General features: G+C 39.2%; 1 protein-coding gene across 2 annotated transcripts in view; it reads left to right on the top strand.

Moving 5' to 3' along the window:
• Window positions 1-12,003, top strand: part of AGK (acylglycerol kinase) — a 47,939-nt gene that overhangs the window by 26,974 nt on the left and 8,962 nt on the right. For both annotated transcript variants that reach the window (XR_005556870.1, XM_039344786.1), the window contains exons 12-15: window positions 3,960-4,107; window positions 4,526-4,623; window positions 6,690-6,760; window positions 10,621-10,705. Coding sequence is in view for 1 of the 2 variants with exons in the window: in XM_039344786.1 (XP_039200720.1) it covers window positions 3,960-4,107; window positions 4,526-4,623; window positions 6,690-6,760; window positions 10,621-10,705 (402 nt within the window). In the remaining variant the exon portion in view is untranslated. The remainder of the gene's footprint in view (window positions 1-3,959; window positions 4,108-4,525; window positions 4,624-6,689; window positions 6,761-10,620; window positions 10,706-12,003) is intronic.

Here is a 12,003-nt window from a genome sequence, read left to right as displayed (position 1 = left end):
GCCTAATATAAGCCCTATCCCCGAAATAAACTCTAGTTTTCGGGTGAGGCGCATGCCTAAAAATCAAGCTGAAGTGGGGGGGGTGGAGCTGTCCCACGCACCCCACACCTGCTTACTGTTGCAGCTAGGCCTCACATGAATCGACATCTGCCTCGCCTCACAGGCCCACTTCTTCTGCGGCACCCCCTGGCCTGCATTTCACCATCAGAGGCTACGGCTTCTCAGCTGCAGAGGCCTTTCCAGAAGGCTTCTGACAGTGAAAGGCAGGGCAGAGCTCCATTTTCAGCTGCAGAGGCATTTCCTTCGGCCGCAGAAGACGTGGGCTGGCTGGGTGGGGCTGTTGATGCCGGTGCCGCAAGGTGAGACCATGGAAAAGACAACATCCCCCCCCCCCCCGAAAATAAAACTTCTTTTGGAGGAAAAAAAAATAAGACCACGTCTTATTTTGGGGAAAACAGGGAGTTGTTGTTGTTGTTGTTGTTATTATTATTATTGGAAACTAAAAAAGAGTCATTTTATGTGCATCTAGTCCTCTGTCACACAATGGTCAGCTAAATGATAACAACGATGGATAACATTTGTTCTTCTCTCCTTCCCTCCCCTCCCCTCCTCCCTCTAGCCCTTAGAAGCTATTTAACACAAACTCTGTGACTCAGGGAAGAGTTACAGGTATTAGTACTACTGGTAACCCTCAATAGCCTGATTCGTCATTGTTGAATGTGATAGTGATTGTATACAACAGATAACTGCACTATAGAATTGATAATTTCAGCTTCCATAGTGCAGTTATCTGTTGTATAAAGAAGTACTTCCTTGTCCTGAATCTTCTCATATGTAAATTCAGTTCTAATATTGCATCCAGATTAATGTTATAACGTATATTTGGCTGCATACACCACCCACAGTCCCATTTGTGAAGGAGTCGTGTGTTTTACACATTTGATGTAGGGAAGGAAGAATAAGGCTCCAGATTCAGGCTCAGTATCCCTTGAGAAGGATTTTTTTTTTTTTTTTTTTTGCTGATAATTGATAACAGGTCTGAGATTTAGTTATCCTTGTTAGAAGGCAGCTTCTTGTATTTGTGCATGCCACACGATCCTACTTGGATTCTTTGTGATTGTATAATTTTAGGTACCTTAAACAGATCTAAAACTGCTACTCAAAATGGAACTGATAGGAAGTCATTTGATGTATATTTTGCCAAGAGGTAGTGCAGAAGCAAAGACCTTTTATAAAACAAAATCATGGAAGGCAACTAAAAAAAATATTGCTGCACTGTGAGTAAAATCAGCAAAAGAGATATCAGCAAAGAGATGCTGTGATGCAATAAGATCCATTAAAATCTACTTACTCTGCTGTCTTCCTCTAGTGCAGTCCTTTCTTGAGGCATTTGTAATGCTAATAATCCACCCTATTCAGTCGGTGGTGCCTATAAATAGAGCGTAGAGGACTGTTGATAATTTGCCTCTTACAGCCAGCCAGTCTCAAATTGAGCACAAAGTTTAATTGCTGTAATTTTAAAGTTCTCAAATATTAAAGGATTATAATGTAAAGGAGACACATATTTTCTGTCAATGCCCTTCTACTGATTTCTTAACAAATAATAAAACATTCAATATTTTTGAAATGCTGCGACTTGAATGATAGAAATGATTCAAAGACCTGATGGAGATCATCTATCCCCAATTGGTACTCACTTCGTTCACTGCCCCTCCTCATCTTGAACAACAATATCTGTAATTACTAGCCATAGTATTAATTTGGAATGAACAGGGAGCAGAAGGTGGAAAAGGTTTGGTTAGATTATGATGGTTTAGGATTAATATTTAACAGTTGGGGTGAAGGCTGTGGTGGACACAAAATGTCACATATAATTGTAGGACTGGATAATTTGTAGGAATGGACAAAAATTTCCATTTTGAATTTTTGGGGAAGGAAGTTTTGAAAGCCTATTCTACATAATTATGTATTCCCCATCTCCGAATAGCAGAATTGCTGATTTTTAACAATTCTGCCACCGAAATGTAGCTATTTTCCAAGGATCACAAATGTTACCTGCTTTGGTTTAAACCACAGAATCCACAGCTTGCCTTGTAGCTATGACACGGAAAGAAATATATTACTCATATCCCTCCTATTCAATAAGGGAAATAGAGAACTTGACAAAATGTGGACTGGATTGTGCTATCCTTAGCTAAATACAAAGCTAGATGTACAGTCCTATCCAATGGCTTTTTGTCAAGCTGGGGGGTGGCATGCTTACCACAAGGCTCTTTTCTAGACCCAATGCTGTTAATATATTTATACATTATTTGGGTGAGGAATTAGAAAACATGATTATCAAATTTTCACATGAGACAAAGTTAAGAGTTAGCTAGTAGCAAGATTCATGAGGAACCTGACAAGGTAGAAACCAGCAAGGTGAATTTTAGCAGGGACAAATACAAAGTCCTACTATGGATAGGAAAAATAAAATATATGTGCATAGGATAGAGGGGAGAAGCCATTGTTCTCCTCTGTTCTTTGATACACATAAAATATTGTGTCCAATTCTGGCTGTCTCATTTTAGATAGGATATTGGACTGGAGCATGATAAGGTGCCTGAAAGGGGGAAAAAAATAAGAGGAAAGCTTGGGAACATGTTTAGCTGGAGAAGAGAAGTTTGCAGGGAAATGTGTTAGCTATTTTCAACAATCGGAAGGGCTTCCTGTAGAAGATGGAAGGGTTTTGTTTAGAATTATTCCAGAAGAGGGGCAAGAAACAGCGAGATTCAATTATGAGAAAGTAGACGTCAGTTGAATATCAGGAAAATTTGCTAAATGGAAAGAGCTTTTTAATAATAAAACAGTGGTGGATTCTCCATCAGTGAAGGTGTTTAAGGGCAGCAGTTAGGGTGCAGTACTGCAGGCCACTTTAGCTGACTGTGTTCAGCAGGTCAGCGGTTCAAATCTCACCGGCTCAAGGTTGACTCAGCCTTCCATCCTTCCGAGGTAGGTAAAATGAGGACCCAGATTGTTGGGGGCAATGTATATATATATATATAATATATATATATATATATATATATATATATATATATATATATATATATATATATACATACATACATACATACATACATACATTGCTTACTGGTGTACACCGCTTAGAGAGTACTCGCACTTAAAGCGGTATATAAGTCTCATAAATAAAAATAAATAAATAAAATAAATCTGTGAGGGATGCTACAGTAGGGATAATCTCTAAGGGACTTTTCAGTGCTTACATTCCATGATTTTAGGATCAGTATTAAAACGGGTGTAATCTTTAAATCCTTTCATTTATTGAAACAGGAGAGTAAATTAAGCTTCTGCATGCCACTATTTCTTATTCAGAAATTCTGAGATGAAAACATTGCTGCTTTTGGCCATGTATTTTTTACCTATTTTTTCCATGGTTTTATCAGCACATGTGGTTTATTAAAAAGATAGCCATAGCCGCAGTCCATTTTACTGTTTGAACTCCTATGTAACTTTTGCTGTTTCATATCCTGCTTTCTCTGGCTCTGTTTAAAGACTGCATGTTCTTGCTCTTCCTTGTGAAACATGATAGAGCTTATGATTGACCTATGCATTCAGTGGGAAATGACCTGAATAATTCAGTTGCAAATAGCTGGCAAGGGCAGAAACAGAAAATGGGATGGTTAATGTTTCCCTCCCTACCACTCCCCTCAGGACTTTATTCCCTAAATAAAGGGAGAGGGGTAACAGACAGCAAGATAGGAAAATGTAGCCAGTGGAATAACTGAATGGAGAAAATAGCTTTTTTCCTATCCTAATTTCCTATCTTGCTGTCTGTTACCTTTCTGCACCTGTTTTGTGGCCATCAGTTTCTTCAGTCTGTTTCTGCGTTGGAATGCTCACGCATTGTCATATTCTGTTAATACTGATGCTTTCCTTCCTTTTTGCCAAACTCCAAGGAGTGGCCTCAGAAACATCTCGCTTCCTTTACCTATTTGGGCCCTAGTCCAAGGCCACCTGAGGAGCCAGAGCCGAAGACATCTCGACCTCCTTTACACATTAGGCTTTACAAGAGGCTTGCGTATTATTGGACACCCGCTCCCAAAGGTAAGCAAAATATGCCCAATGTGAAGTCCTGGCCCTGCTGGTTGGCATGGGAACCAAATGGGGGAGTTTCACAGTAGAGGGGGCTGCTAGATTGATAGCAGACTCTACCTCCCCTCCTTGCTGTTTGCTTTACACCTGTCCATTTTTTTTTTTTTGCTTATCATATTGAAACACTATTCCGTTGTGTTCCTTAATCATTGTTTATTTTATTGTTCTATTATTTTACTTCTGTTTACCTGCCTTTCATTTTTCTTTTCATTATTGTAAGCTGCCCGGAAGCAGACCTACGGTGAGATAGGCGGCAAATAAATTTAACATAAATAATAAATAAAATAGGGACAAAATGATGAAACAAACAAAATAAAATAGTGCATTGTCTAACATTCCCCCTAATTTTCTTTTCTCTCTTGGACCTCAGAAATCCCAAAGGAGGAGACTCCAGAGTCCTGGCTTGAAATTCCACTGTCTGCTCTTGAATTCTCTGTCACTACTCAAAACAAGAATCTTGACCTGAAAGTAAGAGAATAGAAGTGCAATTCCCCTTAACACCTTTTCCCCAATTTGACCATTAGATGCTATTCTGTGGTACGTTTCTTTACTATTGACAATCAATCCTTAAAGGCAGAAATTATCCACCACTTCAGAGTCTTCGTTGCCAATTTTAAACCTGGTTGCTGAATCTGTTGTCATTAGTTTGTTTTTCTTTATGTTTACCCAAGACTGATTTTTTTCACTATGCTCCTTTTTCACTCAGATGTACTACTACTGGAGCTTGGAGATCATTTGCATTTTCAGCTATCAAGTTGTGCATCAGCACAGTGCAGATTATTGATGTTTCTTTCTCGAGCCTTAAAACCACATTCATCTTCTTCCTATTCAGCTTCCCTTTATTTATATTCTGTATATAGATTGAATAAAAAGGGCGAGAGTATACAGTCTTATTCCATTCATTTGCAGATATGAAAACATTCTATTTTGTCATGTTCCATCTGGACTGTGTCTTCCTGACCTGTGTATAATTTTCATATAAGTCCAATAAGATTTTCTGGGATTCCCATTTTTCTAAATGCATTTCACAGTTTGACATGACTGACACAATCAAAAGTCTTTCTATAATCAATGAAGCACATGTCGACTTCTTTTTGGCAGTCTTTGGTTTTCTCAGTTATCCAGCTTTCATCACAGTACTATCTTATGTTCTTGGCCTTTTCTAAAGCCAACTTGAATATCTGGCATCACTCTTTCCATGTAGGGCTCTAACCTTTGTTTGGTGATCCCAAGTATTATTTTGTTAGAAATTAAGGCTATTGTACAGCAGTTTGCATACTCTATTATGTCATCTTTCTTTGATATAGCAATAGCAAGAGCACTTAGACTTATATACCACTTCATGGTGCTTTACAGCACCTTCTAAGTGGTTTACAGAGTCAGCATGTTGCCCCCAACAATCTGGGTCCTCATTTTACCAACCTCAGAAGGATGGAAGGCTGAGTCAACCTTGAGCCAGTCAGGATTGAACTGCGGGCAGTCAACAGAGTTAACCTACAACACAGCATCTAACCACTGCATTACCATGGCTCTTAAGTTTAAGTCCTCAAGCTTTTACACTTGGAAAATTCTTACTAGGTAATATCTTTATTATACATTTCTTAGAAAATCTGTCCCCAACAATCTGGGTCCTCATTTTACCAACCTCAGAAGGATGGAAGACTGAGTCAACCTTGAGTCGGTCAGGATTGAACTCCTGGCAGTGAGCTGATTTAGCCTGCAATACTGCATTCTAACCACTGCATCACCACGACTCTATATGGTATATAGAATATTATCTTCCAATCTGTTGATTACTGTCTCATTCTCCAGATTTGCTGGCAGTTTGGTTATACCTTTACAGATTCATCTGTTGCTTGCCATATTTCTATAAATATTCCATCAATAACTGTCACCTTCTGACTTGGTAATATAAGTGTTTATCTAATTTCATCTTCTAGTAATAGATTTTTTTAAAAAAATAGGGACTATCTTCTAAGATATCTTGAGTGTTGACTTTTCTACTATATATGGTAGAATGTCAACACACTCTTTCCATCTTTGTTTGATCTCCGAATGAGTTCCCATCTGTCGGTGGCGTTCTTGGCATACCAATTCAAAGTTGGAACCTTGTCCTGAATTCTGAGATTGTTTAGAAGTTTCCTTGTTTTTCAATGTTTCCATTTTTGATGTCTTTATAGATGTTGCTGTAATACTGCTTCTTGGCTCTTCTAACATCTTCCTGAATTTCTTTGTTAAGTTTATTTCTAAATTCTTTGTCTTCATGGCTTTGCCTCTCTTCAAATTTGCTTTTTTATTTCTTGATTTTAGGCAATCACTTTTTATTTTTATTCTTAATAGTTTATTTAAGTTCCTTCCACAGTTTCTGCTGCGTTTAGTAGCTAACTTTGTCTTTTTAATGCATATATGAGTAAAAGTTAGACTATCTTCTCATAGAAAAAAGCAAATATTTTCAGAGATATATTTGTCTAAAATATTTACGGGATGCTGAGTTATTAATACTAACATCTGTCTTTTGGAAATACTTGTTTCAGCGTGAAGAAGACTTCATGAATGTTTGTATTGAACCAGATACAATCAGTAGGGGAGAATATGTAAAAAGAGGGTGAGTACTAGAGAAGCTGTCCTTATGTACCTTATAGCCATAAAAAGAGGATGAATAATAGAGAACCTGTCCATATGTACTTTATCATAGCCATAAATTTCATTTATTTATTTGCTCTGTGAATATTAATAATTTAATAATAATTTAATCAATTAAAACTAAAGAAAAGATTCTGGGATTTTCTATCATGCCAAAATTCATTGCAGGAACAGATTTCTTTATTATTTGTTAGATTTATAATAAATAATAATAATAATAATAATAAAGTTGGAAGGGACCTTGGAGGTCATCGAGTCCAACCCCCTGCTCAGGCAGAAAACCCTACACCATTTCGGACAAATGGCTGTCCAGTCTCTTCTTCCCCAAAAGCTCTAGGTTTCACTCCTTTTAGGTGGGCAAGGTCAAGGAACTGACATGGCAGGGATTCCAGAAATGTTCTTATCTAAGAGTAGAATGGCAGAATTTTGCAAACTCCTCAACAATTCTCCAGTTCCTTATTTGCAAGGCCAGAGCTACATTCCTTCATAGTTGGTGTACATACTAGCAATAGCACATAAACTTCTATACGGCTTCATAGCATTTTCCAGCCCTCTCTAAGTGGTTTACAGAGTCAGCCTAGTGCCCGCAATAATCTGGGTCCTCATTTTACCAAGGTCAGAAGGATGGAAGGCTGAGTCAGCCTTGAGCCAATGAGGACCAAACTCCTGGGAATGAGCTGAATTAGCCTGTAATACTGCATTCTAACCACTGCACACTATGGCTCTTAGTAGTATTTGCACCTTCATTTTTATCTCTAGAATATGTGAAGTAGATTGGGCTAAGAGAGATTGGTCAAAAGTAGATAGTGAATTTTCATAGCTGATGGTCACTGAAACCCCAGTCCTACTTCTTCAACCTGGTATTTTCCAGATCTGTTGAAGCATAATGCTCATCTTGCTCTCAGTACCAAGCTTTCTGAGAGCAAAAGACCTTGTAATCCAATATATCTGGAAGGTAACAGATCAGGATAGCCTGAAGTTAAACAACTGATGACGGCAGTGCAGTATTTCCCACCTGTTTGGAAACATAACATCTACTTTCATTACCTGGTTCCACTTCCAACCTGAAATGCAACACAAGGCTCTCTTGGAAGGCAAAGAGCAAAAATAGAGAAATAATTAGCAAAACTTAGAAATAGTTTTAATAATATCCATTGGGATACCTTAAATATTGTGTTCCTGTCTAATGATAAATAGTTGTAATTATCAAGTAACCTTGAGAGTGATGAAGAGGTTAAGGTGTAGTGGTCAAGGTGCTAGCATGGAAACCAGGAGACTGTAAGCTCTGGGCCTGCCTTAGGCATGAAAACTGACTGGGTGACTTTAAGCCGGTCGCTCTCTTACAGCCCATCCCATTTCACAGAGTGGTTATTGTGGGAAAAAACAGAAGGCAGAAGTGTTAAGACATGTTTTCTGCCTTGAGATGAATACACACACACATAGGATAGATGATGATGATGATGATGATGATAAGGAAGTAAGGATAGTGGGATGTCAGTTCAGGATATCCATCATCTAAACCATCCTGCAAATGTAATAAATCTAGCATTTTGCATATGAATCCAGGTACTTAAATCCTACAATATCATAAACAAATTCTTTTGACGACTTCATAATGGTCATGGGAGTATAGGGTAGCAGGAGAATGCTAGTTGCATTTCAGACAGTTGTTTAAAAACTGACCATTTCTAGCTCAGATCCAAAATACTATACAGGTAGTCCTTGACTGTTCATTTACTGACCATTTGAAATTACAACAGCACTGAAAAAAGTGACATAACTATTTTTCACATTTGTGGCCCTTGGGGCATCCCCATGGTCCCCACATGATCAAAATTCAGATGCTTGGCAATTGATTAGTAACGGTTGCAGAGTCCCGAGGTCATGTGATCAGTATTTGCGGTCTTCTGACAAGCAAAGTCAAAGCCAGATTCATTAATCACCATGTGACTAACTTAACAGCTGCAGTGATTCACTTAACAGCTGTGGCAGGAAAGGTCAAAACCAGAGGCAAATTTCACTTACCAACTGTCTCACTTAGCAACAGAAATTTTGGGCTCAATTGTGGTTGTAAGTCAAGGACTATCTGTAGTTAAAAGGAGAGGAAGGGCAAGTACAATAAAACAGTAGTGAGGAAATACTATAATTAAAACTCTTTCTAGTTCTTACAGAAATAGGGTCCAAATATGGGACTCATAGAAGTGGGCATCCTTGCCTTGTCTTCAGTTCCATGAGTGCTGCTCCCATGAAACTCCTTCTGAAGGGCCTTTAGCAAGAACAATTTTGAAGTGTAGAGTCAAGTGAGTTTGTGAGAGTTTACCCTATGGGAGCCACTTTTTAAATCTGTTCATGTAGCCTTGATGGTCTGAGTTTTACCACAGCTGGTTCACCAGCTGTCTGAGCAGGTAATGAGGCTATGAACAGGAGCTGAATGGGTTGCTCACATATAGAAGCAATTAAGCAAAGACAGAAAAAGGTCAATCCAGAACCCAATGCCAACCAAATAACATCATGAAAAAGTGGTGCTTAGGTATTTTATATAAGAAGCTATTCTATTTTTTTTTTGTATGTGTTCCTGCACTAATGTAAAATGGTATCTTTGAATACAAATCACGTGGTAAATTGTGGGTAAAATAAAGTGGAAGTCAGTGTTTTGCCTTGATTATCTAGATCAGGGGTGTTCAAACTTGGCCCTTTTATGACTTGTGGACATCCACTCCCAGAATTCCTCAGTCAGGCATGCCTGGCTGAGGAATTCTGGGAGTGGAAGTCCACAAGTCATAAAAGGACCAAGTTTGAACACTGCTGATCTAGAATCTTCTCATTAAAAATATTCAGCAGGAGAGCAAGAAGATAGGCACAATTCTGAAATGTAAACACAACTAAAAAAAACTGAAAGCTGCTTCACGTAGATATTTTTCAGGCAGGTAACAATACACACGTCTAGCAATATCTTCGTTAACATACAAAAGCAATTGCTGATGCCTTTAACCAGGCAACTATATTGGCTTCTAAATCTGGAAATTTTCAGTGATAGCATTCAGTGGCATAGTTCAGACGATGATTTAAAGTTTTGTGAATTATGATTTTATGTAACCATAGGGAATCATTAGAATTAAGATATACAAAATGTCTACAAACCCCCAATTAGAAATAACTAGCATACTTTCCTGTCGTGTGTATTTTATTTCTAACCTTTTAAAGCTAGAACTTTCTGATTATGTTCAGTTAGGATATTTGCATGAGGAAAACAAGTTTTGGCCCCAGCTTTTTCATTTTAAGGGATAGATGAACCTTGCATATGAACTAAGTTTTAGCTCATTTAAAGGACACAACTCTTTAAATGTTAAACCCATCCAAAATACATTGGGCTGAAACTTCAGTGTAAGTCTGCATGCAGATACCCCAAGGCTCATGCACCAGCTGTAGCAATTCCCAGGACTAATTTATTGACTGGACAAGAATGCACTACAAAAAATAATAATCAAGAGTTAGTGGTGTTTATAGATCAAGTACTGTTCTTGGATCACACAGATTAGGTTCAAACCTTACAGGCATAAAAGTCCTTATAAGTATTTTGTCTCTTAAAAATGTGTGATCACAAATCTTTGAAAGAATGGCTCATGTAAAAAGGTTACACTGTTTTGTAGTGTAATGTAAAATGGTTAACTTCATCTGATAATACAAGGGCTGCTATTATTTACTATTTGCTTCTGAAGTTTTTTCCAGGTACTGAATTCCCTTTGTTGTTGTTTTTTTGCTCATACTTTAAATCATAGGCATAAATATTTTCCTGTGTTCCTCTTATCTTGTTTTGCACAGAAGCCAAAAGATGAAGGACCCCCACCTGTGTCCTGAAGGAAGTCAATGTCTTCAGGCTAGCAAGTGCGTTTTGCAGCTTCCAGAGGTGAGAGATCAAATATTAAGAAAATCATAGGTATGTTTTTAAATGCTGAGATGCACACTGAGCTGGTTTTATTCTCTTAGAAAGAGTGGTGGCTTTTCTTTTTGTGTAAAGAGATGGAATAGAGACATGAGTTTTGCTTAAGTAAGCTTTGAAGCAGATTCTCATGTCTCTCTGAAACAATCTGATTGACCAGCATTCATATCCTTGCCATTGGTAATTATCATTTTCATGTATGTGTATACGTGCATAATGTAATGACGGTGGACTACTTCCAATTTGATCCTCTTACCATGATCTCTCTATGGCAGCGGTTCTCAACCTATAGGTCGCGACCCCACTTGGGGTCGATCTACCATTTTTCGGGGGTCGCCAAAGAAGGCGATCCGCCATTTTCTCCCCTCAGGGGGCGCCGCCGCGCATGCGCGCCATGCACGGGGGTGCCGCCGCGCATGCGCACTGCGCATGGGGACGCCGCCGCGCATGCGCGCCGTGCCGCACATGCGCAGAACGTTTGTGTGATGGGGGTCGCCGTCACACAAACGTTGAGAACCACTGCTCTATGGTAAGGTTAGCTTAGAAGGACAATTGTATTAGCAAGAATTTTCCATTAGGTTGTATGTAGGGCCAAAGATGTGTACTCAGATATAGCAACTGCAATAGTACTTAGACTTATATACTATTTCATAGTGTTACTCTTTACAGAGTAAGCATATTATCCCCAACAATCTCATTTTATTGACTCAGAAGGATGGAATGCTGAGTCAACCTTGAGCTGGTAAGGATCGAACTATTTGCAGTTGGCAGAATTAGCCTATAATACTGTATTCTAACCATTGTGCCACCACATCACAGATACATTGAACATTATTATCCTTGCATAAAATATTTTTTGTCTCACTGGCTAGGTCCATTATCACATGAACTCCTAATAAAAAGTATTGGGTTTTGGTATAGATCAGTGGTTCTCAACCTTTTTAATGCCGCGATCCCCAACCGATCGTAAGTCGAGGACTACCCAACCGGTCGTAAGTTGAGGGCTTTCCCTGCCCAGGAGCGCCACGCATGCATGGTGCCGCCCCCTGTGCCAGCCGAGGCGTAGCTGGCAAGCGGCAGAGACGGCGCTGGCCAACCACTGGCTGGGCCACCAGCTGGCCCAGCCCAAGGGAGGTAAGGCACCCGCCGGGCCCCACGCCAGCAACCCTCCCTGCGCCCGCCGGCCTCCCACCTCCCACCCCTGGCCCTCTTTTACTTACATTTTTAGTAGTTGCTCAGCAGGGAGGGGTGGAAACTTCCAGACA

Source organism: Crotalus tigris, unplaced genomic scaffold, assembly GCF_016545835.1.
Source record: "Crotalus tigris isolate CLP2741 ecotype Arizona unplaced genomic scaffold, ASM1654583v1 scf7180000017937.1871474, whole genome shotgun sequence".
Classification (NCBI taxonomy): Eukaryota; Metazoa; Chordata; class Lepidosauria; order Squamata; family Viperidae; genus Crotalus; species Crotalus tigris.
This window is presented reverse-complemented; position numbering and strand designations above follow the sequence as displayed.